This window comes from Anomaloglossus baeobatrachus, chromosome 4 (assembly GCF_048569485.1).
Source record: "Anomaloglossus baeobatrachus isolate aAnoBae1 chromosome 4, aAnoBae1.hap1, whole genome shotgun sequence".
NCBI classification, from domain to species: Eukaryota; Metazoa; Chordata; class Amphibia; order Anura; family Aromobatidae; genus Anomaloglossus; species Anomaloglossus baeobatrachus.
Genome location: NC_134356.1, coordinates 102,867,341 through 102,882,133, shown reverse-complemented (window position 1 = coordinate 102,882,133; position 14,793 = coordinate 102,867,341). Strand labels below are relative to the sequence as shown.

Genomic DNA, 14,793 nt, shown 5'->3' with positions numbered 1-14,793 from the left:
CTCTTGCCTCCTGCAGATCCCATCCCATGCGGTCTCTTGCCCCCTGCAGATCCCATCCCATGCGGTCTCTTGCCCCCTGCAGATCCCATCCCATGCGGTCTCTTGCCCCCTGCAGATCCCATCCCATGTGGTCTCTTGCCCCCTGCAGATCCCATCCCATGCGGTCTCTTGCCCCCTGCAGACCCAATCCCATGCGGTCTCTTGCCCCCTGCAGATCCCATCCCATGCGGTCTCTTGCCCCCTGCAGATCCCATCCCATGCGGCCTCTTTCCCCCTGCAGATCCCATCCCATGCGGCCTCTTTCCCCCTGCAGATCCCATCCCATGCGGCCTCTTGCCCCCTGCAGATCCCATCCCATGCGGCCTCTTGCCCCCTGCAGATCCCATCCCATGCGGCCTCTTGCCCCCTGCAGATCCCATCCCATGCGGCCTCTTGCCCCCTGCAGATCCCATCCCATGCGGCCTCTTCCCCCTGCAGATCCCATCCCATACGGCCTCTTGCCCCCTGCAGATCCCATCCCATGCGGCCTCTTGCCCCCTGCAGATCCCATCCCATGCGGCCTCTTGCCCCCTGCAGATCCCATCCCATGCGGCCTCTTGCCCCCTGCAGATCCCATCCCATGCGGCCTCTTGCCCCCTGCAGATCCCATCCCATGCGGCCTCTTGCCCCCTGCAGATCCCATCCCATTATGGACCCTTTCCCCCTGCAGATCCCATCCCATTATGGACCCTTTCGCCCTGCAGATAATATCCTTTTATTGCCTCCTCTCCCCATATATAGCCACATATAGCTCCCCTCTTATGCGGCCCCTCTCCCCATACAGCGCTCCCCTCTTATGCGGCCCCTCTCCCCATATGGCGCTCCCCTCTTATGTGGCCCCTCTCCCTGCATCTTCGGCTCACTGAGCGCTTACCTGCAGCGGCGGCCTCTCCTGTGTCTCCCGTCCTCCTCCACGGCTCTCTGCACGCTGACAGGAGGAGGAGCTCCCTCCTCACACTGCCGTGACCTCTCTGCAGCGTCGCTGCACGCCGGGTCAGGGAGCCGACAGGCTCCACTGAACCAGGAAGTGCGGCGCGGAGGTACGGGGATTCATTTGTGCTAGTGTCTTAAAGAGACACTAACACAAGTGAATACAGGGAATCGGATTGCCAGAGCTGTTTCTTGCTGGTTCTGGGAACCGGCTGTTATTTTAACAACCGGTTCTCCAGAACCGGCTGAATCCCACACCTGGTCACACTGTTAGAAACCAGTGCCATAAGCAGCCTGCTGCAGTTTCTATTCCACCCAGGCGCCGGCCTCCATTTCTGGCCATGCCTTGGGTTGTGTAACTGGCTGCATGATGTGATGTCACAAAGGTCCTTAAGCAGTCTTATCATCAGGATATAAATGCTGGAGGCCCTAGGAGAATGGGGGCCCTGTGAAATTGCCCAGTTTGCTTTCCTTTCCTTTAAGATCAGTTCTGCATATCAGCCTGTCTCCTGTTTAGTTGTTTTAGACTCCTGAAATTAAGAACCCTTTGGTCACATCCCTGTGAAAATATCAAAGGTCCTTAAACAATCTTATCCTCGTAATACAACTGTTGGGGTCTAAAATATTGTGCAGTTTGACTCCCTTAAGGCTGGCCCTGAGCATAATTACAGCTTATTTTAGGAGTAGGTATTATATTTCAAGTATACTGTAAAATCATGCTAGGGCCTATTTTTGGGAAAAAAGGTGTACATGCTTCAATGTACCTAATCAAATACAGTTTCCTAGGTTTATAAGTGAAATATATCTGTAAACCCTTGATGCCACTCTGATGGTTTGTGTGGGATCCAATTTTATTCTCACACCCATAGACACGAATGGAAGAGTCTCATCTGAGGCTCGGATAAAAGTAGTGCATGCTGTAATTTTTTCTTAAGGACATCTGGACTAAGAAAAAAATTGTTCATCTGCTTAGCTATTGAGCAACATGGGTCAGTGTGCTGTCCAATGTATAGCACACAGCCGGAGGCATCCTTAGGGGGCTGAGAGGGAAGAGGAGAGAGTTGAGCAGATAGCCCATTCATTTCTATGTAGCAGTTAACGAGAGCTGATTTAGATGTTAAGGGTTAATTATTCCTTGGAATGTAGCTAATATGAACTCTATGCCTGTGTTTTAAGGCCAAGCTCTAAGGAAACAAGTTGGACACTAGGAAAGATAAAAGCTCTCATTGCAGGAGAATAACCGCAGATAGAAAAATCAAATGCAAATTTGCATATTTTCATACTGTCCAACAAAATAAATCAATGTAAGAACTTGAGAATACCATTTTAAGCCCTTATTTGGTGTTTTGATGTTTCTAATAGTGTTTACCCAGATTATTTCACTGATTTTCCTATTGTTCTTCTGCTTCTTATGTAACAACACTGTGAGTTAAAGCGGTTGTCCCACAAACAAAAGTTATTTTAATCAATAGATCTTGGAATAATAAGTTCCACAATTGGATGTGATTAAAAAAATGTTCTTGTGCTGAGATAATCTTATAACTGTGCTCCTGCTATATACTTCAGTATTAGACCAACAGACAGTTGAAAATTTAATTCCTCTAATGCAACTAGATTTTTTTTTTTTTGTTTTGCAATAACAAGTTAAAGGGATTATCCCACAATGTTAGCACATTTTAATCAATAGAACTTGGAATAATAATAAGTTCCACAACTGAATGTGATTAAAAAAATGTTCCTGTGTTGAGATAGTCTTATGTACAGTATGTGTCCATGCTACGTACTGGGTAATGGCCATGTCTGACTATGCAGGAACAGGATCTTAACATACCACGTTTCCTGTACAGGGAAGGAAACAAAGAGAGTATCATATAGGACAGCATGGGATTGAAATCGGTTCTTTCTGTGAGGTAACATACTTTTTTGTGAGGTAAAACATTGTTTTTGGACAGCCAGGGAAATGTTTTGCATCATAAAAAGCAGTAGCTATGATCCCATGCTGTCTTATCTGTATACTCTTTTTCATCCTCCCCTGCTCAGGAAATGTGGTATGATCAGACTATGTTCCTGTAAAATCAGACACGGCCATTACACAGTACATAGCAGGGCACATATATAAGATTATCTCAGCACAGGAACATTTTTTGTAACACATCCAATTGTGGAACTTATTATTCCAAGATCTATTGATTAAAATGTACTTTGAATTCTGACAACCTTAGGACAGGCTTAGTACATCTTAAGTGAGGTTTTCCTCACTTCTTTATTTTTTGCTTCAAAGATGTTCAAAGTTAAAATTATTATTGGGGCTTTAATTCTAAGCATCAAATGTTTCTATGTTTCCAAAAAATTTTCTGCAATGACAACAGTTAGCAAATTTCAGTAGAGTTCCTTGCATCCTAAAGATTAAGGGTTGTCCGGGATAGGATAGGAATTAGATAGGTGATAACCTATTAATCTGTGGGGGTTGAACCACTTGAACTTGCACCATTTGGTAGAATGATTAATTTTTATCCTCTACTTTTATCCCCAATATAAACGATAGCCAACCACTGCTACCTGCTTTCTCTATACGATTAGAGAAAAACGAGCACAACGCTCATTGGCCCCATAAGGAATGATTGAAGGAGCAGTTGTACATGCTCCCTGCCACTCTATTTTATAATGACGATAAATTTTCCCCTTTATGATGATCAGTGTGGGTTCAATAGGACCAATTCCTGTTTCTACATACAGCTTTAAAGGATTCAGTTAGTATATTTTTAATAATGTGATGTCATAGACCGAATGTAAAACAGAAGAATTAACTGTAATTTAGCCATGCACATTAATCATGCATGTATCATCCTAATCTGCCACATTCCAAATTATGAGTCTGATATATGTATACATACAATATATCTTCAGAGACCAAAGTGCTTTGGTCAAAAGAGGAACAACATTGAGTTTATTGAGGAATTTGAAATACTTATAGCGATTTTTTTTTTTATTTATTTTTTTTTTTTATTTGGATGCAATCCAAGGCTGCATATTCTTTCACTATTGGTCAAACTGCAGTGAAGATACTTATACAGATATATTCTCTAATAAGCTGAATCATCATTAAATCACAGGAAAGTCTCATAAGACATTCTAAGTCTTAGGCCGGTGTCACACATCTGGCTTTTCTCCAGTTTGTCGGATACGGCGCGCTCCCGTACAGTGTATACAGTACAATGGCTCATGACAAGCTCCGATCACGTGCTGTCATGTGACTGGAGCATGTGACCAGGAAGTTGCAGCGCTGCCATTGTACTGTATACATTGTACGGGAGCGCGCCGGATCCAACAAACTGAAGAAAAGCCGGATGTGTGAAACCGACCTTATAATGTCTGAGTGCAGATATGGGTGCGGTGCACAGTTCAAGTGCAATTTTGAGAACTATTATTTTAGGTATAGTCATATAATCCTGTCCGTAACAAATGCGTAGAAGGGCAAAATGAGAAATTGTAAGTACACTGTGCTATATAATATGATGATTGCAATATAGTAAGATGATAAAAAACTTTGATGGAAGTGCTTCTCTTAAGGCTGCTTTACACGGTGTGACATCGCTCAAGCGATCTCGTTGGGGTCACGGAATTTGTGACGCACATTCGGTCGCTTTAGTGATGCCGTTACGTGTGACACCTTTGAGCGATTTTGCATCGTTGCAAAAACGTGCAAAATCGCTCATCGGTGACATGGGGGTCCATTCTCTAATATCGTTGCTGCAGCAGTAACGAAGTTGTTCCTCGTTCCTGCGGCAGCACACATCGCTCCGTGTGACACCGCAGGAACGAGGAACCTCTCCTTACCTGCCTCCCGCCCGCAATGCGGAAGTAAGGAGGTGGGCGGAATGTTCGTCCCGCTCACCTCCGCCCCTATTGGGCGGCGGTTCAGTGACGCAGCTGTGACGTTGCTATGACGCTGAACAAACCACCCCCTTAGAAAGGAGGCGTTTCGCCGGTCACAGCGACGTCGCAGGGCAGGTAAGTAGTGTGACGGGTCTGGGCGAGGTTGTGCACCACGGGCAGCGATTTGCCCATGTCGCACAACCGATGGGGGCGGGTACCCACGCTATTGATATCGGTCACGATATTGCAGCGTGTAAAGCGGCCTTAAGAGCATAAATTGTTACAATCAGAACTATCTCCTATTTCATCAGGTACTCTCAGGTTGCCAGCCCAAGAGTACTATGAGTTACTCTTAATCCAATTGGTACCCATGTTGTACGGTTCATGAGCCCTCTATATGCAATCAGCGAGCACTTGTCACTAAGGAGTTTATAAAAAGAACATATAGAAGCTTGCTAGGAAAAAATATAGTAGTGATCACTGACTGTAAAAAGTAAAACACATTCAGTCTGAGAAAATGAGAGCAGCACAAAATAATTCATTGCAAAATGTTCTAATTGTATATTTTTACAATCAGTAATAGATATGATTTACACTTTTACATGAGCATGTGACAATAGTATTATTGTAGTAAATGTAGACAAACTGATAAAAAACAGCACCAAAATCATCTGTAAACAATGTTGTTACCCTTTACGAACACTGTAGATTAGTTACTAATATAACTGAGGAGATGTCAATCTATATCCTGAAAATGTTACCTGCAACCTGCAATATTCGCTACAACTGTACAACATGGTAATGTCAGAAATGTCTTGGACAGTCTGTGAGTCTGGTGTATTGCCAATTCTTCCATTTTCGTAGAAAATGTTCTTGAGTTGACATTAAAGCAGCTTCTTCTTGGCCTCTTGTAATTTCTCTGCAATTAGTTGTTGAATCCTCTGATTTTTTGTCTTTTCAAACATGGACCTTCTACGGGGCAGGAGATTTGGAGGGGGAACTTCATTGTCAAGTCTGTTGGTCTTGTAGAGCACATCTACTCTATTGGTGTCTTGCAGATTGTCACTTGCATTTCTTGTAGGTATCTGTGTGCTGTAAATCGGGGTAGGTGAAGTGGTAGGTGGTATGCTTGGAAGAGTTGGATTTATTGGTGAAATATTTTTAATGGTATTATTTTTTACATAATTGTCAGTTGAAATTTGAGATGAATTGCAGGCCTTACAGCACAATCTGCTATATCCACGCATTGAGCAATAACGAGCCAGCACTTCCAAACGACAGAAAACGGATTTATCCTCAAGGCAGTTTTCTTCTAAAAGAAAGAAAAATTACATTAAAATTGACAAGCTAAAAGTCTAAAAATCCTACTAATGCCTTTTATCTAGAAAGTATACAAACTAATGAAATGTTTATGCATAGTGGAGAAGGAACAATGGACCCCAGAAAGAGAGAACCTACATTTAAGGGCAATGCATCCTCAAAGCATGACCAACTGTTTAGTATAAAAACTTGATTTAAACAGTTTAAGACATTTTTATGACGTTTCTTTTAATTTTACGTCAGTATCAATACAATAAAAATCAAATCAACAAATACAAAATCTGGCTATTTAGCCTCATAACTACTGAAAAGATGAGCAAAGAGATGCACAGTACGGGAGACCGGCCAACAACGTTCTACCTGCCAGGATCCATGGCATCTCTACTGATTAAGAGACTGAGTGCAATGTGTCATGCCATGCCTACAAATCAGAAAAGGCACCAGGGAAACCAGGTAGTAGAAGGCAGTTCACAGGGCTCCCAACTGATAGGCACAAAACACTCATAGGGTCCTGCAAATCGACTCACTCATCTTTACTGCAAAGTGACCACTACGTCACAGTGTCAGGTTATCATATCATAACCACAACAGAGAGGATTACAATGAAAGGATATTGCTATATAGGTAACACATAAGTACAATACCACTATATGTGATGGTCATGGCTCGCCTTCTCTCCCTCACAGCACAGTGACTTTTCCCCAGGTTACAGAGCATTAATCTAAGGGTATGTTCACACATCAGGTTTTTGCTGTGTGGCACAATCCGGCGCTTTTCTGAAAAACCGGATGTGGCAACAGCTGTTGCCGCATCCGTTTTTTCCCCCATAGACTTGCGTTAGCGCCGGATTGTGCCGCATGGCCTTGAGTTGCGTCTGGTTTTTGACGTATGCGGCATATTTAGCCGGTGCGACGGCCGGATAAAACATTGCATGCTGCGTTTTTTGCTGCGGCGAAAAAAACGCATCATGCCGGATCTGGCGCAATGCGGCGCCATTTACAATGCAAGCCTATGGACGCTGGATGCGGTGTCCTGCGGCAAAAAAACGCATTCGGCCGCCGGATGCGGTTTTTTGAACTGCGCATGCTCAGTATCAAACCGGATCCGGCAAAAAACGGACGGGCTGCATGGAAAAACTTATGCAACGCATCCGTTTTTTTCGCCGCATCCGTTGCATAGGTTTTTGAGCTGGATTCGGCCAGACAGAAAAAAACTGATGTGTGAACTTAGCCTAACAGGTTGGGGACAGAGTCTCCTTGTAAGCGGTTAATTAAACAAGAACATACCATACTCTGTTGCTATTCGTGCTTACGTAACCACCAAGAATTTAGATCTTAAACCCAATTCAACAATGAGGGATTTGGAGAATATTTGTTTATTGGTATTACATGGTGACTGTGTGACTATAGTATTTCAAAGCTGTAGACAGATAAAGATTCTGCAAAGATGATTTTTTTCAATTGACAGCCACATCTTAGCAGTCTGCTGTAGTGTACAAAGCCTACCCAGCCTCTCCTAATGGTGGGAGAGAACACTTTACATCTGCTAGTGTTAGCAGAGCTAGGATAGGCAGGTCACTGGATATGGAGGACAACATGGTGATGAATGGTGCTCCTGGTCTTCTGGTTCCATTTGGAATGACAGGTGGCATGGAATTCACACTAGGGAATTTATCATGACCTGGAACCCCTCTACTCTTACATCTGTAATACACATTTGTTCTATGCTATAAAATTTCACTCCTCCTTTCAAAGAAGGCCTAGGGTGAAATGCACATAACGTTTGAGAGGAAGGTCACAGCTCACTCAATTCTAACCTGTAAATTATTTTTAGGTAATAGAAATTGTGTATTTACTCGCTATAATGTTTTATTCCCATTGTGTTTTACTCGGCTATGCTGTTTGCTTCAAGTCTTTCAGATCCAACTTGTTGCTTACTTTTTGTGTAAGGTAATTCACATATTATTGGTATTAAATAGAGGTCTCCTTTCTACATCTAAAAATTGCAACGTAAATTGTTCAGAAATTCTTTGGTTAGGCAAATCGATGGTTGCAGTAGCTGTTTGGGTGGCTGGTCTTAGATGATCTTGAAGGGTAAGATGCTGGTTGTTGAGGTTCTGGGCTGGTGTGGATACACGTGGTCTGCGGTTGTGACGCTGGTTGGATGTACTGACAAATTCTCTGAAATACCTTTGGAGATGGCTTATTGTAGAGAAATTAACATTCAATTCACAGGAAACAACTCTGGTGGACATTCCTACAGTCAGTATGCCAATTGCACACTCCCTCAAAACGTGCGACATATGTGGTATTGTGCTGTGTGGTAAAACTGCACATTTTAGAGTGGCCGTTTATTGTGGTAAGCCTAAGACACACCTGTGCAATAATCATGCTGTCTAATAAACATCTTGATATGCCCCACCAGTGAGGTGGATGGATTATCTCAACAAAGGAGAATATGTGAACAATAGATTTTTGAGTTCAGCTCATGAAAAATGGGAGTAAAACAAGTGTTGCATTTAAATTGTTGTTCAGTGTTTTTAATTGATTTTTTTAAATTTTATTACATTTTTCTTACTTAGCTCTACTGTTGAACTTGTACATTCTATATTTTGATGGCCTGATGCACTGTAATACATAAGTATTGCAGTGTATCAGACCTGTCAGTTTTACACTAACACATGGCCTTTTATGCCCTTCTTAGGGCAGGACCAAATATGCCACCATAGCTGGCAGACTCAGAGGCTATTACTTGGCTTTGAACTGTCGTAGCAAACATCAACACATCATGTTGCAGAGAGTTGATAGAGTGAAATTCACCTCCCTCTGTTAGCCATCTAGATGCCACGGTCATTATGGACTTCAGCATTTAAAGGGTTAAGCAACCATAATTAGTGCTGGCATAAATTATAACAGAGGTACAGGTAACACCCACTCAGCTGGCATCTTCGGGGGGGGTGCACTATACACATTTTTCAGCGCTGTATAAAGCGGTGAGCAATTAAGCGCCTTATTGACCACTGTAAAAAGGCATATCAACAGTCATTAAATTGAATATGTCATAATGATCAACCCCTTCTCAACCCCCTTAAAAGCTTATATTGTCACATAGTTTGTTTAAAGATAAGCCAATCTGTAATTGTTGCTCCATAATTGAAAACTCCATTATTTAATCCATATGCAAATGAGGCTGTAATATTCTGGGCATGATCAGAGTACTTCTCAAGCCACTGCCTGCCCACCTAGGGCCATCTTCTTATGTTTGACACCTCACTGGCTTGACTACATAGCCAGTGAGCTGCCAAAGAAAAGACAATGACGTTATGAGGGCAATAGATATGGAGTGTCAGAGGCTTAGGAAGTATAAGAGGGTCACCTATGCTCGTATGCTAAGGCACCTAAAGATACAAACTGCATTATATCATAATGTGAACTGTGTTATGCTTCTATGTATATGATGATGTGTGTCATAAGATGTAGATAGATGTAAAATATAGGTACAGTGTGTAGCAGTATAAAATGAGGTGTTTAGTAAAAGTAAGCTTGTTTGTAGTGTAGGGAAAGCAGTAGTTAAGCCGTGGAAATAGCCCAAAATGGGAGGTGCCAGTCTTCAGGAAAAGAGCACAGACTCCATCTTAAAACAGTGTAGTGTTTCACAAGTGTAAAGTTCAGACGTGCAAGTTCGCAGAATACCTAGGGCACATCTAGTGGGTTCCCTGTGGCTACATCAACCATTATCGATGGAGTGGGACAGTGATATTAGAGATTCTGGGAAGGACTGAAGGATTGTGGATGTATAGAGAACTATCTCCATCCCACTACAAAGTGCTCCAAGCTCTGGACTCTAAAGAGACTCTCCTGTTACTGGATGGACACATAACAGGTGTCTTTTTTGGCCAATAATGTACTGACTCCAGTGGTATGAGCCCCTAGGAAAGACGCTGAGCATAGACTTGGGTGAACAGGTCGGGACAAGAATGGATATGAGATGAGGTATATAGCTTGTGCACTCCGGTCGATGGTCGAATTGTCATTGAACAACTTCCTGTGGGTTGAAGAACTACAAGCCAATGGAGGCTTAATGACTCTTACATTTGGGATTGGGATGCAAGGCTGGGTGGAGGAGTATGGACCAGTAATGTCAGAGAAACCAATGGTTATGGGAAAAGTCCAAAAACTGTGCCCTAAAGTGAGGTGTACCATAGAAAACATGCTTAAGTGTTGTGTCCACTTCTAAAGTTGTGCTAAAAGAAATTTCCTTAATGTTCACTAAAAGACTGTTGTTAAAGATCTCCAAGTCTTTATCACTGACTCCTCTGTGAATGGGTCCTGGTTTGACAGCAGGACTAAAGGCACAGTCACACACAACGACTTACCAGCGATCCCAAAAACGATGCGACCTGATAGGGATCGCTGGGAGGTCGCTGGTGAGATGTCACACAGTCAGACCTTACCAACGATGCAGGAACGATACAGGTCGCAGTAGCGACCTGTATAGCGATCTCAGCAGTCACTGTGACCCTGTCACACAGTGTCAAACATAGCGATGTTTCCTGCCCAGCAGGACATCGCCTTTGAAGGAAATCGCCTGGACCATTCTGCAACGACTAGCGATCTCACAGCAGGAGACTGATCGCTGGTAGATGTCACACATAACGAGATCACTAACGGGATCGCTACTGCGTCACAGAAACCGTGACTTAGCAACGATCTCGTTAGCGATCTCGTTGTGTGTGACGGTACCTTAACAGGTATGACCTGCACCCTGAAAGACCATACACCCAGCCAGGACTACTGCAACCTTCACCCCCCTTGCTCTGTGAGGAGGGCAGAAGCACACACAACTGGAGGGAACTACTGCCCCGGAACCATCCTTACAGAAGTGCTCCAATCTTGCCTAGAGCACTTTAGGTTTATTAAAATGTGGTGCCACAAAGTTTATAAATAAATAAATTGACTTATCTTTCAACAAGTGACAAGACAATATAAGTGGATTGAGGGGTTGATCGTCATAACAAATTCACTTTTAAGGATATAAATATTAGTGTCAATGCCATCAACCAAGCAATGTAAGCAAATTAAATACTGAAAAGAAATATTATTTAATACTTATTTAATAATTTTACAAAATTTCTTTGATAGATGATAAATAATTTTTCTTAATAGACAAAATACAATTTGAACCAAGTTTATTTTACATACTTTCATTTGTAACAATCAAAATAATTTAGAGTAAGGAAAAAATCATTGTGGACAATATTGTGACATTTATCACAAAGGCGTTTTTCACAATAACATACTGTACGATTTCTTTACTACCCAAAGACTAATATCCCTGACATTTGTTAGAGTGCATATAGGCTAAAGTCAAAAAAGGGCAAAGGGCTGAAATCTGCAATTTCTATTTAATACTCAAATCTTCTGCAAGATTAAAAAAATGTAAACTTTTATTTCAGCAGTTTGGATATATTATAGATATTGAGAAATTTGGAGAAGGGAGTAAATATCAAATGCATCTAGAAAATTATGAGTTTGGGGACTTTTTTTTGCCAATGTATACAGTAATAAAATAAAAATACCACCAATTGAAGCCACAATGTTCCATCCTAGTCCTGCAGTAATAATTTTTTGACCATTATTTTACTATGGCTACTACAGCAGTCAATAAATCATGATCACGAATAGGAGTTCATTACTATAGGACCTGCAAGGAACTGTCGCGGATTTAAAGGGGATATCCCACATTATATATGCAGTCCGATCTCTAGAAAGCATAGTATAGAGGATGAGCTGAACAGAATGGTATATAGATTTTATATGACTTTTATTTTATTCATTGTAATCTCTGTTTATATTCTTACACCTCCAGTGGGTGGTCCTGCTCAGTGATTGACAGCTTTCTCCACATGCACAATCGACATACAAGACTATCAATCACTGAATCGGACCGCCTCCTGGACTTATGAATACAAATATTGAATAAAATGCAAGATTTGCTGAAATGGGTTTCCAACAAAAATCTATATCAGTCTGATCATCTCCTCATTCTCTATGTCATCTTGTCTGCAGATCGGAGATCATTCTAAATATCACAGTTAGTAATGGTTTAGTTCTTCTTTTAAGAAGATTCCATCTTCTTGGGCACAATTTACAAAATCCTTTAACAAGTGGAGAATACACTACACATTTCTATGACCCTTTAGTAATTTTAGCCAAGTGTTTGTTTTTTAAAATCATTGAATTACAAAGTTCCCATCATAGCTTCACGAAATATTAACAGTCGAACGTACAACAACTGAAGATCACTTTGAATATTTGTCTATTTAACAGTACTAAGAGCCAGTGCAAAACAGTGCACATTGATTTCACATTGGCAGGAGAATTCACAGAAGCTTAATGATTAAATACTATAATAAAAACATATCCGATCGCTCTGTGGTCAACAATTATCTGTACAATAGTTCAATGCAGCAAAATTATGTTTCTTCACTTCACTTACAAACTTTAATATCCATTTCCCTAACTTCAAGCTTAGTGCATTTACAGGTACACAATGTAGCATCTTCATTTTTAGGAAATAACAGTCCTTGTCATTCATATTTGGTTTATAAACATACCCCATAGTACCCTTTATAGTAGTACTGTAGAACAAATAAAACTGTAGGTTTATCACTGAATATTTCAAAATACAACAGGATAAATTATTGAATGGGTTGCACACATATATATTTCAGACTATGCCTCTCCATCTATGAGCCAGAACCGAGTGCTGCTCTTGTTCTGGGGACCAAGGGAATTTGGATCTTGTTTTGGGGATCCAGTGTGCCCATGCTTTGCTTGGCTGGCCGATCAACTATATGGCTGACCTAGAATGCTACATTCCATGCAAGTAAAGGTCTTGGCATACCCCATCTGATCTCTGGATACTGGAGGAGAGAAATGCTGATTGCTAAACTGGCCAATTCAATTCTGAAGGAACTAAGGGACATATATGTTATAAACCTGCTGTAAACCATCCATTTTAAAAACTGTACCCAAAAAAGAATGAACAGAATTTATGAAGTTCATTAACCCTTTGTCACACCAGGGCGAGGGAATGCCTGGAGTGTGGTGCAAGAGGATGGGTACGACAGAGAAGATGTAAACGTAGGCCTTGATGCTAGGGAGAGGAAAGAGGGGTCACAATCTAACTCACTGTGACGTGACTGATCCCTGAGCTCCGTAAACTGATCCTTTCCCCTGTGAGCTATCACGTGCCTAGGCCGTGGCTAACCTTGGACATGCCTGACTAGTGTTAAGGCCAGCAAGACGCTAGGAGAGGAAGTGGAGGCAAACAAGGGAAAACCAAAACTGCAATTTTTCTCCTGAGGCTCCACCAAACCCTGATGGAAAGCAAACCACAGCTTTCACCATCGGCAATTCATTCACAGGTCAGCATAGAATGGACTATAGCCGGCAAAGGAGAGAGTGAGGAGTGGATTTATAAAGCAGAAGGGGGTGGCTGCAGCTGAGATTAGCAGCTACAATTCATTCTAAGCAGGATAGAAAAGAAACCTTAACCCCTTCAGCACTGAATGGACTTATATACGCTACTACTCAGGATAAATGATGAGCAAGTTTTAAAATGGATCTGTGATCAACTAAATCCTGTGACCTTCTCATTCCAGATCACCCAAAGGTCTCAGCAGGGCATGACACACTTGTGATACCTTTTTTTGGTGTTTTTGCTGAAATTAAAACAAAGCAGAAAGGAAATTTAAAAATGACATTTTTTTGCAGATATCGAATTTTATTTCTTTTCTATAACAAACCAGGCATTACCGCAGAACAGTAAATCAATATTTCTAACTCCGTATTCTGCAGTTTATACAGCCCTTGTGTCCTTCTTAAGGGTATTGTCTCACAACAGAGATTTACTGCAAATCTGCAGCTTTTGTTCAAATTTTTTCATTTTCACAAGGTGTAATAGAAGACAAAATCATCCCACAATTTCTCAGCAGTTTCTCTTAAGTATGGCAATGGTTATAATCTGCTGTTCGGGGACATGGGAAGAAGCATCATTTTGCTTAAATCCTTTTTGGGTTCCATGTATTATTTTTACGTTATTTATCTAGAGGTACAGAATATAGAACAATTTTTGTCTTGGGTTTTACAGGTATTTTAATATGAGATATGTAAATTCAAGCCCAATAAAAATTTGGATAGAAGATCAACAATTTTGTCAATGTTGTTTCAGTTTTATTTTTATGGAATTCATTATACAGTATCAATGACTTATTTACTTTATTCTTCGGATCACTGTTTCACTATTTTTACAAAATAAAACGTTTTTACGTCAAGATGTTCTGACAGGCATACTATCCTCAATTTCTATCACAGGCGCTAGGAGAGTTTTTTTTTTTGTGGTACACGTTGATGGTTTTATAGATACCATTTTGGCAACATGTTTTTTATTGCTTTTTATTTCATTTTTGTTTTGGCAGACTGAACCAAATCTGTTTTTCGAAATAATGAATACATTAACACCAATACTGCTATAAACATTAAAATGTAAGGTACTTGGTGATTTTTGACCAAAGAGCTCAAAAGACTACAACAACGTCAAGGTGTACCTTTTAATGTGTATGGT

At 41.3% G+C, this 14,793-nt stretch overlaps 1 protein-coding gene across 1 annotated transcript in view; it reads right to left on the bottom strand.

Moving 5' to 3' along the window:
• Positions 1-5,382: 5,382 nt before the first annotated feature.
• Positions 5,383-14,793, bottom strand: part of LOC142303261 (A disintegrin and metalloproteinase with thrombospondin motifs 2-like) — a 646,340-nt gene continuing 636,929 nt past the window's right edge. Inside the window, exon 22 of the mRNA XM_075344495.1 lies at positions 5,383-6,157. Coding sequence (XP_075200610.1) covers positions 5,730-6,157 — 428 coding nt within the window. The 3' untranslated portion in view covers positions 5,383-5,729. The remainder of the gene's footprint in view (positions 6,158-14,793) is intronic.